The sequence below is a fragment of the Aspergillus tubingensis genome, assembly GCF_013340325.1.
Source record: "Aspergillus tubingensis WU-2223L DNA, scaffold_3, whole genome shotgun sequence".
Classification (NCBI taxonomy): Eukaryota; Fungi; Ascomycota; class Eurotiomycetes; order Eurotiales; family Aspergillaceae; genus Aspergillus; species Aspergillus tubingensis.
This window is the reverse complement of record NW_023336277.1, coordinates 2695905-2712587: the sequence shown is the minus strand read 5'-3', so window position 1 is coordinate 2712587 and position 16683 is coordinate 2695905. Positions and strand designations below refer to the sequence as shown.

The 16683-nt window shown below is 48.5% G+C and overlaps 5 protein-coding genes across 5 annotated transcripts; 3 read left to right on the top strand and 2 right to left on the bottom strand.

Moving 5' to 3' along the window:
• Positions 1 to 32: 32 nt before the first annotated feature.
• On the top strand, positions 33 to 747 carry AtWU_02012 (peptide chain release factor family protein; the record flags this gene model as incomplete). Its single annotated transcript, XM_035497126.1, has 2 exons — positions 33 to 230; positions 334 to 747. 2 exons carry the CDS (start codon positions 33 to 35, stop codon positions 745 to 747), a joined length of 612 nt encoding a protein of 203 aa, XP_035353019.1.
• A 325-nt stretch (positions 748 to 1072) lies between these two features.
• On the bottom strand, positions 1073 to 4426 carry AtWU_02011 (putative chromosome segregation protein Cse1; the record flags this gene model as incomplete). Its single annotated transcript, XM_035497125.1, has 8 exons — positions 1073 to 1517; positions 1569 to 1748; positions 1804 to 2107; positions 2163 to 2245; positions 2299 to 3623; positions 3708 to 3878; positions 3928 to 4238; positions 4357 to 4426. The coding sequence occupies 8 exons, from the start codon at positions 4424 to 4426 to the stop codon at positions 1073 to 1075; spliced, it is 2889 nt and encodes a 962-aa protein (XP_035353018.1).
• Positions 4427 to 5239: 813 nt separating this feature from the next.
• AtWU_02010 (putative GTPase activating protein (Tsc2)) lies at positions 5240 to 9940 on the top strand (the record flags this gene model as incomplete). The annotated part of the gene is made up of 1 exon (XM_035497124.1): positions 5240 to 9940. The coding sequence occupies one exon, from the start codon at positions 5240 to 5242 to the stop codon at positions 9938 to 9940; it is 4701 nt and encodes a 1566-aa protein (XP_035353017.1).
• A 3622-nt stretch (positions 9941 to 13562) lies between these two features.
• AtWU_02009 (uncharacterized protein) lies at positions 13563 to 14518 on the top strand (the record flags this gene model as incomplete). The annotated part of the gene is made up of 3 exons (XM_035497123.1): positions 13563 to 13808; positions 13849 to 13998; positions 14108 to 14518. The coding sequence occupies 3 exons, from the start codon at positions 13563 to 13565 to the stop codon at positions 14516 to 14518; spliced, it is 807 nt and encodes a 268-aa protein (XP_035353016.1).
• A 412-nt stretch (positions 14519 to 14930) lies between these two features.
• On the bottom strand, positions 14931 to 16050 carry AtWU_02008 (uncharacterized protein; the record flags this gene model as incomplete). Its single annotated transcript, XM_035497122.1, has 2 exons — positions 14931 to 15662; positions 15751 to 16050. The coding sequence occupies 2 exons, from the start codon at positions 16048 to 16050 to the stop codon at positions 14931 to 14933; spliced, it is 1032 nt and encodes a 343-aa protein (XP_035353015.1).
• Positions 16051 to 16683: the final 633 nt, after the last annotated feature.

Below are 16683 nucleotides of genomic sequence, written 5' to 3'. Positions count from 1 at the left end.
ATGGAACCTAGTAATAGGCGCCTCAGATCACCATGTTCCGTCCCCTCCACTTGACCCCCTACATCACACGCCCCTTTCTCATATCCAATTACCTCCCCACCCTCCCAAGATTCTTCACTCTCTCTGCGCTCTCCCTCGCCGACAAAGCCTTGCCTCCCCGCCTGAAGATCCAAGATGCCGACGTGACCATCTCATACCTTAAGGGCACTGGCCCTGGAGGCCAAAAAATCGTATGTCAACCAGATATAATATCTCCTATCCCCCCACCCCAATTCTCACTCCGCTGGTTAACTTTATTATCTGATACTTACTTTCTTCTTTTCCAATGCCTAGAATAAAACCAACTCTGCCGTCCAGATCATACACAAACCCACGGGTGTAGTGGTCAAGTCTCAAGCCACAAGATCCCGTTCCCAGAATGAAAAGATTGCCCGTCAGCTGCTTGCTGACAAGGTCGAAGAGCTCTTGAATGGGGATCAAAGTCGTGCGGCCATCAAGGCCGACCGCGCCAGGAAGAAGAAGGCCAGTAAAATGAAGAAGAGCCGGCGCAAGTATCGTGAGCTCGAAGATGGCAAGGAGAGTCAAGAGATAGAAGAAGCAGAAGAAGAGAACGATGCACCGGAGTCGGCTGATTCAAAGCGTGAATCAAAATTGGAGGCAACAGACATACAAAGTCCTCATCAGCTGTCCGCTCAACAGAGTCTACAGCAGAACCATCTCCCAGATATCGCGCAAGGCCAGAGGTAATGTGATCCTCTGCATCGCGTGCGCCGCTATTCTAGCGTTCGCACACGGGATCAAGGCACATTGTCTGTCGCTCTCCCAGCGTAGTTTAACTTAAGAAAGAAAACGTCAACCACTAGTCACTTGGCAACACGACTACGAGGAAGTTAAGGCATATCAGTGTCATCTAAATATAATTCAATTCATAAGGACATGCAATGGAGTGGTTGAAGCTAGCCAACACTTTCTCCATGATTTCTTTTTGGCATAATGCAGAGACGGTCGAGTTATCAGACATAGGATTGTTTATACATCCCAGTAAATGGTGCAAATTGCTCCATTAGCCTGCTCATGCGATATAACTAAGTAGCACTGTCTTCGCCTCGGCTCCAAGACGCTCCTGAACAAAGCCGGAAATACGCCCGTTGTGCTTCTTGTCTGCTTCCTTTAGGTACTTGCCAGTCCAGGCCTTCAGGTCGGCGCCCGTGTCGGGCCAAGGGTCCCTGGTCTGTGGTCGCACAGTGTTCAACGCTGTGAAACCAACACCGAATGCCATATCCTCCACGTCATGCTCGGCGATGATGTCATCCTTGCTGGCAGGGAGAGGAGGCAGCTCAAGAAGCTTGAGAAGAGCCTCACATGTGAAGCCCCATCCCTTCTTGTACCGGTTAGCAAAGGCTTCCGAGTTAGCAAGAGTTTTAGTGAACGATAGCACTGCGGTCTTGCGGTCCAACGGACGAGCGAGCTTTTGTGTTTCAGGAAGGATGATGTTCAGATAGATGGGAGTGAACAGCCTGGAGGCAGTTAGCATGCTAGCTCCCACGGTGAAATTGGATTGTACATACTCGGGCTGGACCTTGTCGATCACTTGGATGACGAAGTCAGCACTGTAGCCCTTGTCATCCTGGGCAGAGACGAAATGATAGAAACGGACGAATCGGAGGGTCAGGTTTTCCGTCTTGGAATTCTGGAGGCGGGTAAGGATAATCTGCATGATGGAAACAAAGTATTGTTCCAGTGTTGCCCTGGAGTATAATTAGCAAATGATCGTATCAATGATCATACCGGGGCTTCGCGTACGGAGGGAAGTTTGCAACCACGGACTCCAACAGGTCGAATCCATAACCTTCATTGGTCTTGGTCGAAAGCAACTTCTGGAAGATACCCAGAACAGGAGCAATTTGCTCATTCTGGATGATGTATTGAGATCCGCGGTGGATGATGCTCGACAAAAGTCGCACAAGCGCAGGGATGTTGCCCTTCGACTCCCACATGACAGGCATCAGGATCGGGGCAATCAGGTTCTGGTAGTAGTCAGGGAGTGTTCCCGAGGGGTTTGCCTCAAGAAGTGCAGCAAAGAGTTGGAAAATATAAGGCATGAACTCTAATCATACGTTAGCCACAGCTCATAGTGCCGTTCCTTATGGTTTGCAACTGACCTTGCACATCCCCTGAGAGGATCTCTGCGAAAGGAGCGTAAAGAGCTTGTTCGAGTTTGTCGGGGTTGGCAGGGGCCGCAAACCTAGAATCTATCGGTTAGTGACCGTGTTCGAGCGACTACCGGAAATCACGTACCGGATAAAAGCTCCAAGGGCTTCAAAGTGGAAATAGTAGAACCTAGGGTTGCTTGGGTTGCTGCTGATGATTTTCGTGATAGTGATCAGGTGCTGAAGGACACTGTCGGTGTGCGGCACAATGCCCTCCTTGATGACGATCAGGACTCTCATCGCACATCTCATCAGGAACTCGTTCTCCTGCACCTTCTGAGGGGCCTGGTCCTTTTGGATCAGTGAGAAGATGTGTTCCAACAAGTCCTTAGACAGCGGTGTAATAGTAGCGGGGGAAATGATCGGTTGGCCTTGGCTGTCGGTAAGGTAGAGGACACGCTCCACGGCGATCGCCGCATAACTGTAGACAACATATTCCGAGGAGCCGAGGTGCTTGACCAACATAGGGAGAACTTCCTGCCACTGCTCCTTGGTGATAATGCTTCGGAAGAGGTAGAGGTACTTGATGGCGTCGACCTTGAGAATGGGATGTACACCCTCATCGTTAATCAAATCAGCCGCAAGGTGCTTCTGGAAGAAATCGGTAATGCTAATAAGTTTGTTCGTAGCAGTCACACCGTGGCTTGACGTAGCAGTTCCCTTCGCTGCAATGGCAGAGAAAAGATAGGTTGCAGTGTCCTTGGCCTTCCAGTTAGTGGCGGGAGCCTTGGCGTATTCAGAGAGGTAGTGCTCAGTGTATCTGAGAACAACGCTCGTAACGGATTCCTCAAATCTCTCGGCAAGCCGTCTCAGGAAGTCGGTTGCGGCACGCCGTCTAGTATCGCTGTCTGAGCCTTCCAGGTCGCGACGAATGAACTCAATCGGCTCATCCTCGAAAAGCTCCTCGTCAGATTCACGCAAACTGACATTGGGGAGAATGACCTTCTCGATAATTTGGCCGAGGGTGCCTTCGGCCTGGAATACGGCCGCATGTTCGGTCATGCCCGCAATCGAAGTCAAGAATTGCAGAGCCCTGCTGACCAAAATGTCGTACTTGGTTTCCTGACCGATAAGTGTCAAGAAGCTCCATGAACTTTCGACAAATTGTCCAATATGAGGCTTGAACTCATCCATGTACTTTTGCACGTACAGAGTCAAGACTTGGAAAATCCCAGCACGCGCAAATTCCAGCTGTCCTGCCTCGGTATCGTCATCAGTGTGCAGGAGTTGGTTATCGTAGGTCAGATACTTGAGCAAGAGCGAGGCTATCCCTGAAATATTTTCTTCGAACATCGGAGGAAGATCGTGGCAAGAAAGGTCATACATCAATTTGATCATCAAATTGAGTTGCGTGAATCCCTGAACAAGATTGTCTTTGTTGGATTTGTTCTCCTCAAGGTAGGCATCCAGTCCCTATAAGGAAGTCAGTTTGCTGTCAGAAAACCCATTGCCTCGACAACACGATTGGCGCATGATTTTGAGCTCTGAGTAACCCACCTCGAAAAGAGCCAAGAAAGGGCTGCCGAATCTTTCGAGAACATGATTGATTTCCAGGTACAGCTGATCCGACCGGAAAAGGGGTCTCCATCTCTTGAAAATCGAATGTGCGACTTGGAGTACGCCATTGTTGACAGCGGGGTTGTTCGGCTGGAGTCGAGAAACGAGATCCTAGGGACGTCAATTGACCTGCCGGGAACATGACACTTCTCTAACTTACATCCACAAGTGTATCCCATCGCTCCCAGAAATCACTGTCGGCGATAACGCTAACAGCTTCTCCCAATTGTGTTTGAATGCCCGTAGGGACGGAGATCATCAGGCTGATCAGCTCCCGCTTGATGGTAGTTACCTCCTCCGCCTGGAGCTTGTAGTTTCCATCTTCATCAGTCCAGTTCCTCTTAATAAAGTTCTTGAAGCATAATGCGCTAGCCAAACGGGTATTGTAAGGGTAGGACGCGGAAGCCGTGATTTGGAGGAGCTGCAGAGAGTAGTTCGGTTTTTTTTCCTCCTGGCGAAGAGCAAGTTCGGCTGGTTTCACAATCAGTTGAGGTTTCTTTGATTAATGCAATGTAAAAAAAATCAAAGCCTCCAAAGGACTCAGAAGTGAGTCTGTGAGGTAAAAGGCAGAGAAAAAGAAATCACCGACCTTGCTTGTTCTGCCTGGGATCCAAGCTTGCCTCGAGGAGCTGCGCAACAGCCCCAAGACCATCAGCCATTTTGAAGCGGGGGGATGTAACTAAGAAGCCAAGGGAGTGATATGGGTGATATATGTGGAAAAGTGACACAAATTAGGGGGTAAATGCAGATTGTTGAAGAAGAATGAGGGAAAGAGCTTGCAGAGCTAGAACGGGTTAATCTAGAGAAAGAACCCAAGGGTATAATAAAGAATGGCTCCAGTAAAAGCCGGGTGGGAGCTCGATTCCTGGACTGGCAGTTTGTTTGGCGGTTGCTTTGCAAAATCCAGGCGGTGAGTGGCGGTCGCGGGGTGATTCTGCCCATCAGGTGACCGGGTGCGGATCAAAGCCTTGCCGACCTCCGCCAGATCATCATCATCGCTGCTCGGAGGGGAAAAGTGGCTTGGCGCACTTTTGCTCTGATTATATCCCCAAAGTATCAACTTAGCTTCCCTGTCTCTTTGTTCACCCCGGCTGTACTTGTTCGGCAACCTTCCTTTGTCTGCCTAAGAGTTGGAATACATGCTTTGACCGATTCCCCGATCCCGGTTGTCCGAGTACTAGTTTCCCACTGATATGCCGCTGGGAGCAGCTCTCCGAGTGTAACATTCGGTAAAAGCCTCATATATACGCCTTCTGCGGATCTGTTCTCGTCCTGATCCATCCATATGACCTGCCAATGGTATGTGAGATCTTGCGTAAAGTGGATCGCCGATGTAGAGCTGGTCAGTTCCAGCTGACCGGTGACCTTCCGTGGCCTCTAGTCACAATCCCGTCGCTGACCGGTCATCGGACAGATATAATAGTCCTCTGCCCTGAAGAACCCCATACGCACCCCCTCGTCCGCTGGGACGCATGTCTTCTGACGATGCTCAATCCCCGTACTATACCAAGCACGCAGCATCAAGTTTTGTCGACGTACTCAAGTCACTAAGCATTTCCCGCCCAAAGTCACCTTCCCCAATTTCGCTCCACGATAGCAGCGATTCCTTATCGCATTCATCGGATGGACGCAGGATCAGTCGGACTGTACTGGGATTTGACTCAATGCATCGCGGTAGCGTCGTATCCAGTTCCTCCGACACCTCTGGTGCACGGGATTTCGATACGGCAGTCCGAACATTGGCTCAGAGGCAGTCTCTAGGCCACGCTGTAGAAGAGGCGGAACAAATATCAAAGTCACTCCAGTGGTTCACTCCGGAACAATCGCTTGCTCTTTGGGAAGCAGGGGCGTATCTTTTCCACCATGAAAGCTCACCCGAAGCTCGACGGAGCGGTTCGATGTTGTTGGAAGCCGTTGCCGCACGGCAAGACCTGTCTCCTGCAGCGCGGCGCATCGTCTTCGATTCAATAGCAAAACCATCAGAAAATGACGTTGTTCCCGCGCGTGTGCAGTCCTTGATAGCTCTATCGGATCATGGCCGAAAATTAGAGTTTGCAGCCTCGTCCATTCTCCCTGTGATATCGTCTTGCTTGCTTCCATTATACGAATTGGTTTCATCTGCGCGGTTGAAAGCTAGGAAAACCAAAGTTGGCAAAACAAATGGGTTAGGATACGATGGCGCTGTATTAGATGACCTCCTACAGTTTGCGATCGATCTTATCACACTACAACGCAAGCCACCAAGCGACGAAGAGGTACAGACGTTGTTAGATCAGACTTTCACGATTTGCCGAAAGACAAGCGTTGCCGCTGACATCAAGAACTCCCTGGGCGTTTTTGATGCTGTGATACTCTATGCAGACGTTCCGGATGGAAGCTTCGTTCCCATGCTCGAGGTATTATGCAGCATTCATGCATCTGTCAAATCATTGTCCGGTCCGACGTCGAGAGCTGTGCGGAATCTAGCAAAGTCGAAAAGGCAGTCCGAAATGATGGACAACCTACATGCTTTTCTAAGGGAGTCCTGCGGCGAAAACTCTCGTAACCTCAACGTTGTTCGGGGAGCGGTTTATGTTTTCATGGATCTTGTGCGCGCGTATGGTCAAGATGGGATACCCAGATTCCAGTTCGGGCATCTGATAGAGTCGCTCCAGGTTGTTGTAAAGAAGGACGATGGCCGGTTGGAGGCAGATATCTTGGAGCTGTGTTTGAATGTTTTGGAAGGTGACTACGTTCACACGGCCCTGGACAATGACTGGAGCGAGTTTGTGAATTTATTGAATACATGCTCTCTTAGGGCCGTTGACGAACACGAAGAATCTTCCTTCACAATGCCTGATGCGCAGCCGCGCGGCAGCGTGTTAGATGACACACGGTCTAACATCCTGGCAAGCACCATTCAGATTGCATCTACTTTGGAAGCGCTTTGGGATCGCTTAAATCATCAGCAGCGGCTAGACGCCACCCGTTTCCTAATGAATGCCTGTCGACATATCGAGCCTCCCCAGGCTGAGCTCGTTCTCAACACTATCCGCACCGAAGGATTTTGCTCCCCGGAGAGCCCGGATTGGGTACAGCAGAACCAACGTCTCATCCGATGCTTCATCCGCTCCCGCAGCAAACCATCCGACGTTCGGATCTTGGCTTTGGATACTGTGAAGGATTCTTTCTCAACATACGATTCTCTGGTTCTCTTCCAGGAACAGGGACTCCTTGACCTCATGCTGGAAAGATTTGCTGAGGAGGACGATATTCTATTTCTAGAGTCGTTGGTCTCTTTTCTTGTCGACGCTTCTGTGCTCGTCAGTGATAATGAAAGCTTTAAACGTTTGGTGACAGTGTTAAGCTCGCCCATGAGCAAAGACCTGGACAAAGAGGGTATGATCGGCTCTGAGACTTCGACAACTTTGTCTTCGGAACGCCGTTCTTTTAGCAGTGTTATGGAGCTTTCCTTGGCCAATATTTGCACTATTGGACTTGTCAGGATGTTCCTCCGATCCCTAAACATGTCAGCGACTAAGGCGGCTTTGGTGTATGAAGCACTTCTGAACATAGCTCAATGCTCAGAGAGGCCGGTGGACTCGCGTTTGACATCACTGAAGCTATTATTCCGACTCCGATGCGATTCGTCAGGCTCGATCACCGTGACCTCCGTCTCTGAACAGGATTTCATGATGAACGTTTCCGGGCGAAATGTTGAAGCAGGTTCAAAACAACAGGGCGAGCCGGCTGGTGAACATAACGTTGATAGCGACCAAGGGCGACCAGCAGCCCATGCAAGGCATTCGGCGCGGGAGCTATCGGTGCTTTCTAGGTCGTCAGGACGTAATCCAAGCATTCCCATTCGGGCCTCCAGACTGACGCCTCCACTTTGGACCTTCGCGACCCCGCAGGCCCTTCCTGAAGCACCCCCCGATGAGTCGAGTCCTTTCGTATACGCGTATGCCACGCCAGAAACGAGTCACCACATAGAATCTGAACCTGCGCAAAAGGTTGCATTGAAGGCGAACATGTGGCTTGAGACTGTCATCTCATTGCTGCAACGTGAGTCTAACTGGGATCTCTACAGCTACGTTCTCACCCATCTTGCAAGCCAACTTCAGAATAAAGATCTCTTCAGCAACGCAGTTCCCCAAATCAAATTACTGCGCAGTATCCTTTGCGATCAGGTGAAAAATGACACGTTTCGTGAGCCTCCACCGTCCACAGGTGGAAAGAAGACCGACGTGGCTGGTTACATCTTCGAATTTCTTTGCTCCCTAGTCAGCTATCATGAAAACTTTGCCAAAAGCGAAGAAGACGAGCTTGTCCGTGCATTCATGATGGGTATCATTGGATCATGGGGTGGCACGTCTCGCGGATGCATACATGCGCTCTCTGTCTGTTGCCATGAAATTCCCCTTTCGGTAACTAAGTCACTCAACGGAATCCTTGACAAGATGTCCAAAGTGATTACAATGTCTAATCTTGCTGTGCACATCTTGGAGTTTTTGGCTCTTCTTGCACGCCTTCCTGATGTCTATATCAACCTACGCGAGGAAGAGATCCGCACTGTTTTTGGCATCTGTATCCGATTTCTACAGACTTCCAGGGAACAGCGATTCAAGGCTTCTGAGTCGCCCACCAGGAATGTTCAGGTTCCAACAAGGCTTGGGAGTGGTGTCCGAGATACTATGGCTTCGCCCGCAGAGTCGTCTGATTCTTCACTCCAGGACGGGATGTCAAGATACATATATACTCTTACGTATCATGTCATGATCTTCTGGTTTCTTTCATTGAAATTGCAGGATCGAGCCAAACACGTGAATTGGATAACTAGCAGACTCATATATCGGGATGAACACGGTAGAGAGACAGTCGAAGAGCCAAGCCAGGTCTTCATCGACTTGATGCAGAGAGCGGCCTTTTCGGATTTGGGGGACACTATACCCTATCCGACCTTTCCCCCCACGCCTGAAGATGGACCTGCAGTGAAGAAGTCTTGGATTGTAGGTATGAGCATCGTGACTGTTGAGACGGCTGGAGTATCAGGCTTGACTCAGGTCACCAAGAGGCAAGCGTCAGGGACTACCTACGCAATGTTTCAGCAACGAACTGCACCTGTTCTTCCTCACCAAGTCCCACCTACGCCAGATGCCCACTTACATTCTGACACCATGCGCACTGCTGTCCTCCCGAGCCACATCATGCTTCAGCTGACAACCACGGCTTTCCCGACACCTACGGTGATGCAACCAATTCCTCTTCCCGATGATGACATCACACGCCGAGCACTGAACACCTTTGACCGAAATGACATTGTGGATGGACACAAGATTGGTGTCATATACATCGACAACGGTCAGACCACTGAAGCAGAAATTCTGTCGAATACCAGCGGCAGCCCAGACTACGAATACTTTCTGTCAAGACTCGGAACCAAAGTACCGCTCCAGGGTGCTCGGTTCAATACCCAAGGGTTGCATGCGGACTTCGATGGCCAATTCACTTATGCATGGCGTGACCGGGTGACGGAGATTGTCTACCATGTTCCGACCATGATGCCTACGAACTTTGATAACGATCCTTCCTGCATCAACAAGAAACGCCACATAGGAAATGATTTCGTCAACATCGTGTTCAACCGGTCGAATACACCTTTCAACTTCAATACGATACCCTCTCAATTCAATTTCGTCAACATTGTTATCAACCCTGTGTGCCGTCTCACCAATGATCCTAGCAGCGCGGAGTCGAGACGGACCGATTTTGAGAACATGTTTTACCAAGTGAAGGTGATGAGCAAGCCCGGGTTTCCAGAAATATCACCTGCTGCGGTGCCAAAGCTTATCTCCGGGAAGAACCTGGCCCCGTTCGTTCGGATTCTCGCTCTCAACGCGTCTGTTTTCTCGCTTGTCTGGCACAGCCAAGGAGGCGAGCATATTTCATCGTGGCGCAACAGACTGCGTGAGATCAAGAGACTTCGCGAGCGAGCGCTAGGAAACCAGGCTCAAAGTTCTGAGGCTGCCGAAGGGACTTATCCCGGTCAACGCCGCAACACCAAAGCCAACATATTCTCCGAAGAAGTACCCTCGCGCAACACCTCTGTCCGGACCGATTTTGCGACCGATTGGAATGCGGCTGCAGACACGAATATCCTGCAGAACTTGGACTTTTCGCGCTGGGGTCGTTGAAAGCCACAAGTTATCTTGGTTTAGCTCGACCAAATCATGAATGGAAAGCCCGGGGCCAGAAAAGAAAAACGAAAACGAAACAATAATACTTCACCTGATTTTCATTGACTCACTTATGACCCCTTTGCCACGACGGATGACTGTACATCTTAACACCCATGCTTTGCGACTTGTGTAAATACCCCTTTTGCCCTGCAGCACGCAAAACAAAAGTTCACTGTCCTCAGAAAGTTTTTCTTTTCTTTTTACCTCATGCTTCTTTCTTTGCGATGTTTTACTGTCCTGGTCCACTCAGGCATACCTTGGGAAATGAAATGAATAATCAGATGTAGTATCGCACCACTTTCAGCTGCGTAGACTAGAAACGTAGTTATGACGTTAGTGTTTTTCAAACCCATAAAAAACAGCTTATCACTTCATTGATGATCAATTCTGCCCTTAACACCGTCTCACACATTGGTAGTGAATCACCATTTGCTTTCACTCTGCGGTAGGAGAGCAGTGCCAAATAAAGTTCATACAACTAAATACCAAGACGTCTATGACACTACATAGGAGATAGTAGATAGATACATTGACTGATAGCAGACCCCCCACTTCCCGCACCCGCCCTGTAAGTAGAGTAGTTTGTTTATTATACCTACAGTAGTTCACATGGTATATCACTCATCTCATATAACTACTTAGTTCAAACTATCGGCCGCGAACCTAATCGATCAACGCCACAGCATGATGGCTAGGTCAGTAACTACGATAGTGGCCTGAGTCATGTTCTATTTCAGTCTGAGTACAGGATCAAACAGTGGAATAACTCTGTCAGTCGTAAAAGCGGGTCCGATAGGCTGAATTACGAGAAGATGTGTGTGGTTTCAGTATGGATCTGGGATAATGAGTGGAAGTTCTTAATCTATGACCATTTCACAGGATCTGCTCCATAGTACGCATATTGACAGCGTACGGCTGTTCTCATGGGTACTGAATATCCGCTGAATGTGTCTGACGGGCTTGCGCTACCAACATTGACTTGCTTGGGGCGTGGTAAGCTGTATAAGATTGTGTGGAGTCTCGTGTATGTAAACTACTATACCCAGCATATAGAGGAATATTGTAGGGCAAAACAGGAATAAAGTATGACATGTGATCTTTTCTTGCGTTCTAGCTAGATTATCAAAGGAAGAAGATGAGAAGAGAAAACATTAGTGGTAGAGGTGGTGAAGGGGCTTTTTCTGCCTGACTACAGTTCGACAACTAACAAGCACTGGGTTGTGCAAGAAAGAGATGAATCGAATGCTTGTGGTAGAGAGCATTGGTGTTTTCTTGGAACCCAGAAGGGCCAAGGTAACCAAAAATCAGTCTTCCTGTCTCAAGATGGAGTTTTCCAGATGCCGGAAAAGAGTTTAACGCATGTGTCTGGGTTTAGGTTGATATGGCGGTGCATGATCGCTCTCGATCTTCTAGAACCTACAGAGCACACTATGAGGCGCTTCCGGCTATCGCTCATACCACATGTGTAGCTCACGCCACTCATATTCCCTAAGAAAACATGCAAGTATGGACCTACCCAGTGACGACAATCCCCAGCCGTATGAGACGAATGTTACCTAAAATTCCCCCTTTCTGTTTGAGGCCCCCTATGAGGCTTCCGTGTCTAGAATAGGGTTTTAGGCGTACATGCGACCCCCTTGGTAAGATGCTCCTGGGAGGTAGCTCGCGCAAACCACTGTGGCTCTTACTGTGGCGAGACTTTTGATTGCCGTAGACTTTGTCAAGCATTCTTTTAGTTACTGGATCTGGCAGATAGCTGTTTGTCATCAAGCGACCTAAGAGACAGCATTTTGTCAGTACCAGAAAATAAGATTGGTGAAAGAAAAAGGGGGAGCATGTAAGAAACGCCACTTATTGAGTTTCTTGTGGGAGGCCAGTGGCGTCAGCCAAACGAGGAAAAGAGGTAGGTGTCTCGGGATAGAGAAGCCATGGGTCGGAATGAAGGGAAGCGGAATGTAATCTAAGCGCTATCTAGGCGTACCAGGTTACGATGACTGTCGTAAGTTGACTGGCGGCAACACTTAGCAAATTTTCTGGGTAAAGCCCACGCAAAGCCTGAGCGGATGATATTTTTGTAATACTCTTGTTTTGGCGGATTTGGGGCACGCGCGATCAGGTGATTGCACCTTCCTTTAGAGGTCGATGTACTCAGTGCCTGCCTCTCCAAAGTACGTTGCTCAGAGTTGCCTCACGTTTCTACATGAAGCTTTCGTTAGACACCCACTCACCCCCGGAGTATCTCTTGAGCGAGACATTTGGACGTTCCAGATCAGTTCGCTGTCATTCATTCGCCAGTCATACTCTCATAGATGCTATCTCCGCCCAGTTTGACGATCAGAGCCATCGGCTGGCTGGACGCCCATGCTGGCCGGGCCCGAGTGTCTGTTCATATTAAGATCCAACTATCAATCGCTTATGAATGAACGGTATCTGCTATTACGAACTGGAAGTCATGTTTCAGGAGATGCGGAACTTCTCTGAAACGCCATCCTTTCAAGCGCAGGTCATCCTCCCATCCCCTTTTTCCTTTACCCTGGGGGTTGTGATGTCTGAAATGGCACCCATCACCAACTATAGTTGAACTGTATTACCATCATTCGTGATGTTGGGACTTCCATTCTGCCAGACTAGACCCCCTGTCTATTGAGTAAAAGGGAAGAGTGACCTGGTGAATAGATATTGTCTTGGAAATACGGATCACACGCCCTCCGGCGTCACTTATCCAATCGAACGGTCGTTCATTGAAGGCCCCAACATCAACAATGCTATGCGACGGATGGCGGTCCTCCCATCGGCAAGACTACTTTCGCTGCCTCCTTAGACAGAAGGGTATACTGTTACCCGTGCTTTTTCTCCTTTGAGGGTGACCCTCCATTTTTTTGCCGCCTATACACACTGTCAGGAAGCATTATCGCCGTTGAATAGTTGCCTTGTCGGTGTCTACCATACTTCGTGTCCCTACTGTCCCGACAGCGTCACGAGAAGTTCTTTCCATAGCCTGCAACGGATGTAAGCCTTGAAATCCTTCATTTTTCTGACGTGTGCTTCTCCACGGGTCGGGACTTTTGACAGTCTTGTGTCACTGGCCTCAAAGGCCTAGAATTCATCATGCCCAAGTCGTCGCGTATCTACACAGCCCTCCAAGAAATGGACTCAATACTCCACATATGGATGGCCCACCGATAGGCTTACTTCGCATTGAGACCTCTTATGACGAAAGCCACAGGAAAATGCCCGGGCACTCCGTTCATTAGAAAGGTTCGTTGTAATCTGACTTTTGGGTTGACTTTCGGCTTGGGTTCAGTGCATCTGCAGCAAAACACAATCGGGACACATGTTGAAGGCAACTATGTCTTTCAGTCACGAAAATAAATGACGACAGATGTATTGTTTCTCTTTCCCCTACGATATGTTAACGCCAAAGGCCACTTTGTTGATATAAAACATCGATCCAGCCCAACTGCCCGTTCATAAGCTGTGCTCTCTAGGTATCATTTCTCCTACACACTTGTTCATACGCACAGTCCTTTTACCAAGAAGTATTCTCATCTACACAACAAACTCCCTATCATCTGCAATGCATCCTTTCGTTGAAATCATCGTGGAATTCATCTCACATTTTATCTTTAAGGCAACTGTTTCGTTCCTTCAGCCTACTAATGACATTACTATTAATATGTTCATGCAGTTCATTACATTACTTATGACTGATCCAGTCCTGCAAGCAATTGATGACTTCGACGAGCTACAATGCCTCATCGTAGGAGACCTGGCAGTCCACTGCTACATCCGCGAAGAAGAAACAGAGGCAAGCAGAATACTAGTAAGGGCTACACAGGATATATGCTGACCAAGTATCGCAGACTTTGGAAATCGCAATTCATCCCCCCAAGTTGGCCCGCAAGATCAAAGCAAAACTGGCCCAGATCAACGGTTTCGAGCGGCCGACAACTTTGCTATACTGGAATATGGCTCTCGGCCGTCCCCGTATAAGCATAATTCCGACAAATGAGGTAAGCAATTTTCCAGGTTAGAAGTCCTCTCCTTTCGATCCTCAGGCGGATCTCTACAATGGGGCAAATACGGTACTGATAGACATATTCGCTTCTCTCATTTATATAGTTGCCGTATGTCCCCACAGGCTTCCAGCCCCTTCAGCAGTTTCATCACACCAGGCTTCCGCTCATTGATAAACTGGACCTCATGGTCTGCAAGGCCTATACTTGCGGCATGAGATCCCAGGAGCAGAATGAGAAAGATGCCGCCGACGTGGTCAAACTTAAAGAACTTATCAATGTCGATCACAATTACACTTCTCGGCATCGTCTGACGTCTGATCAATTGAAGATTCTGAATGATTCAAATGAATATCTTGCCAATTTTGGGAAAGTCCCGAAATTCGATTGGGAGGTTGTCTTCGATAAAACACAATCCCGCAGGGGCTTCAGTCGCTCGCTTGTGTTCTCTGTTGTTGTTGTGTCTGTTTTGTTCACTGTCTGCTGTTTAATGTGTCTGTTGGCTTTTCTTATTTAAAAACCAGAAGAAAAAGTTTCTTTGTTTGTTTGATCTATCTCTGTTTATTGCTTACATTAATCTAATTCTTGCCCTGCCTGTGTCTACCGTCTGCTTGTCTTTTTGCTGAGATTTCTGCTTACATTTCGGTTCTTTTGTCTCTATGTACCTATTTGTTTTGCTGTTACTAAAGAAACTTGGAGAAAAGTGGTGGAGATGCATGCTTTCGATGTATGCTATGCACACGGTGTCATACTTCCATTGTCAAAGGGTTACAACCTGGATTTCGGTAGCACTTAGAAGTAGCATACAGACTATTAATGAGTGTAATGATATATGCAAAAGGAGATAGCAAGAGAATGGGCGTGTATGAGTGAAGGATAGCAATCAAAGATTGATATAGAGCGATAGGATGCGTGAAGCGAGCTGATTCTCACGTGAGTAGTGCATCCGGAAACAAACCCCTAGCCTCTGCAATTGCCGAGCTCAACCCTCTAGTTTGTAGAATTTCCTTTGTCTCAGGTGGTTGAAGCTGGCCCTTTTCCTTCAGATCAGCATAGATCATGACCTGGTACTTGCGACCTCGCCAGTCACCCACGCGGTCGCTATGACTGCGATCAACGTTTCGCCTGCAATATTCATACCATGGTTCGTCAAGGTCGCTCAATTGTAATACATCGACAAACCTATCGCCCAGGAGATTCATCATGCGATAGATTTCCGCGTTCCAAAATATACTCGAATGCTGCCCTTCAATATAACGGACAGCCAGCAGACAAATGGCCTCCAGATATCTGGCAGGCTTAGGAACGATAACAGGGTACTTTTGCTCAGACGAGCGCTCACTAGCATCAATATTCCAGTCTGGGAACCGTTCGTCGGAACTGAGCATATAGTATCTGTCATTAGGCTCCAGGTCGTGAAGCGGCGGATCAGGGAGGGATGGGAATAGTCGGGACTTCCGGTACAAATAGACACCGCTAGTGACACTATCTTGTTCATAATTGTGGTCTGTGTGGTAGTGATGGTCGGGAAATGGGAGTTTAGTGTACTGAGGGTCAAAGACCGTACAACGAAGGCCATTCTTGCAGGGTGGGAATCCAGCCTTGTCGAGCACTTGCACGGCCTTCTCCATTTCCTCATCCTTTACTGCCCAGAGGTGGTACTGTGCAGGTTATTACATTAGCCAGCTGAGCTGAAAGTGGTGGTACAGTGTGTGAAGGGATATAGGAAATTTTTTCAAGATTACTTACTCGGAATTTGTTCTTGCTTCCGTATATCCGGGTTATCTCGGGCCCCCATAGAAAGGCAGGTACCTCGGCCTCCCTCAGCAGCCATGCCACGTATCGTCTCAACTCGGGACTCGGGTATGCAGGGAATTTGGCAGGGTTGAGGAAACTGAAAGACAAATCTGGTGGCAAAGCCGGGGCAGGAACTAGAGCTCGAGCTGTGTCTAAAGCTATGGCCAAACCCGCCCTAAGAGAAGTAAGCATCGAAGCAGAAGCTGGAGCAGAAGCTGGAGTAGAAGCTGGAGTAGAAGCTGGAGTAGCCATAGTGCAAGGGAGTAGACTGAAGTGAGACAAGATGAGATGAGAGGCGATGAGATGGATTGAGAGGGGTTGAGTGGTAGATCTCTTTTTCTCCAATCATTCCGTGGATGTAACGGGCATCTTTATAGGTTAAGATTGTATCATCAGTGCTGTTTCTGTTGATCTTGGAGAATACGTTTCTCGGTCTCATCCATCTGGTCACAGAGTATAGCCGATCGAGACCTCTTGGTAATGACCTTGTGACCTGCTGGTGTCTTGAAGAAGATATCTCTTGCGAATCAAACGAGACGGACACAGCCGTTGAGGTACTTGTCTTCACACTGTATTGTATCCATCATCTTTGTTGTTGTACCTCGTGCATCTCGTGAATCCGACTGTCATTGAAGGGCTTTCCTCTCTGCTCTTTCAGTCAAAGCATCATGTCTCAAAGTCCAATCCGCTTTCAGCAAACTCTCCATCCTCTATATTTCTGTGCGGTGGTCGAACCCGAGGTACCTGAAACCATAGAGTCATCAGTATCTTGTGACTTTCACTACACCAAGGGAGGTACCTCTCTATCTATTCGTGCTCAAGCTATCTTCCTAACAATCTCCGATGTCGAAGAGAGCATACCACATCACCGCCATTGAAAGCATA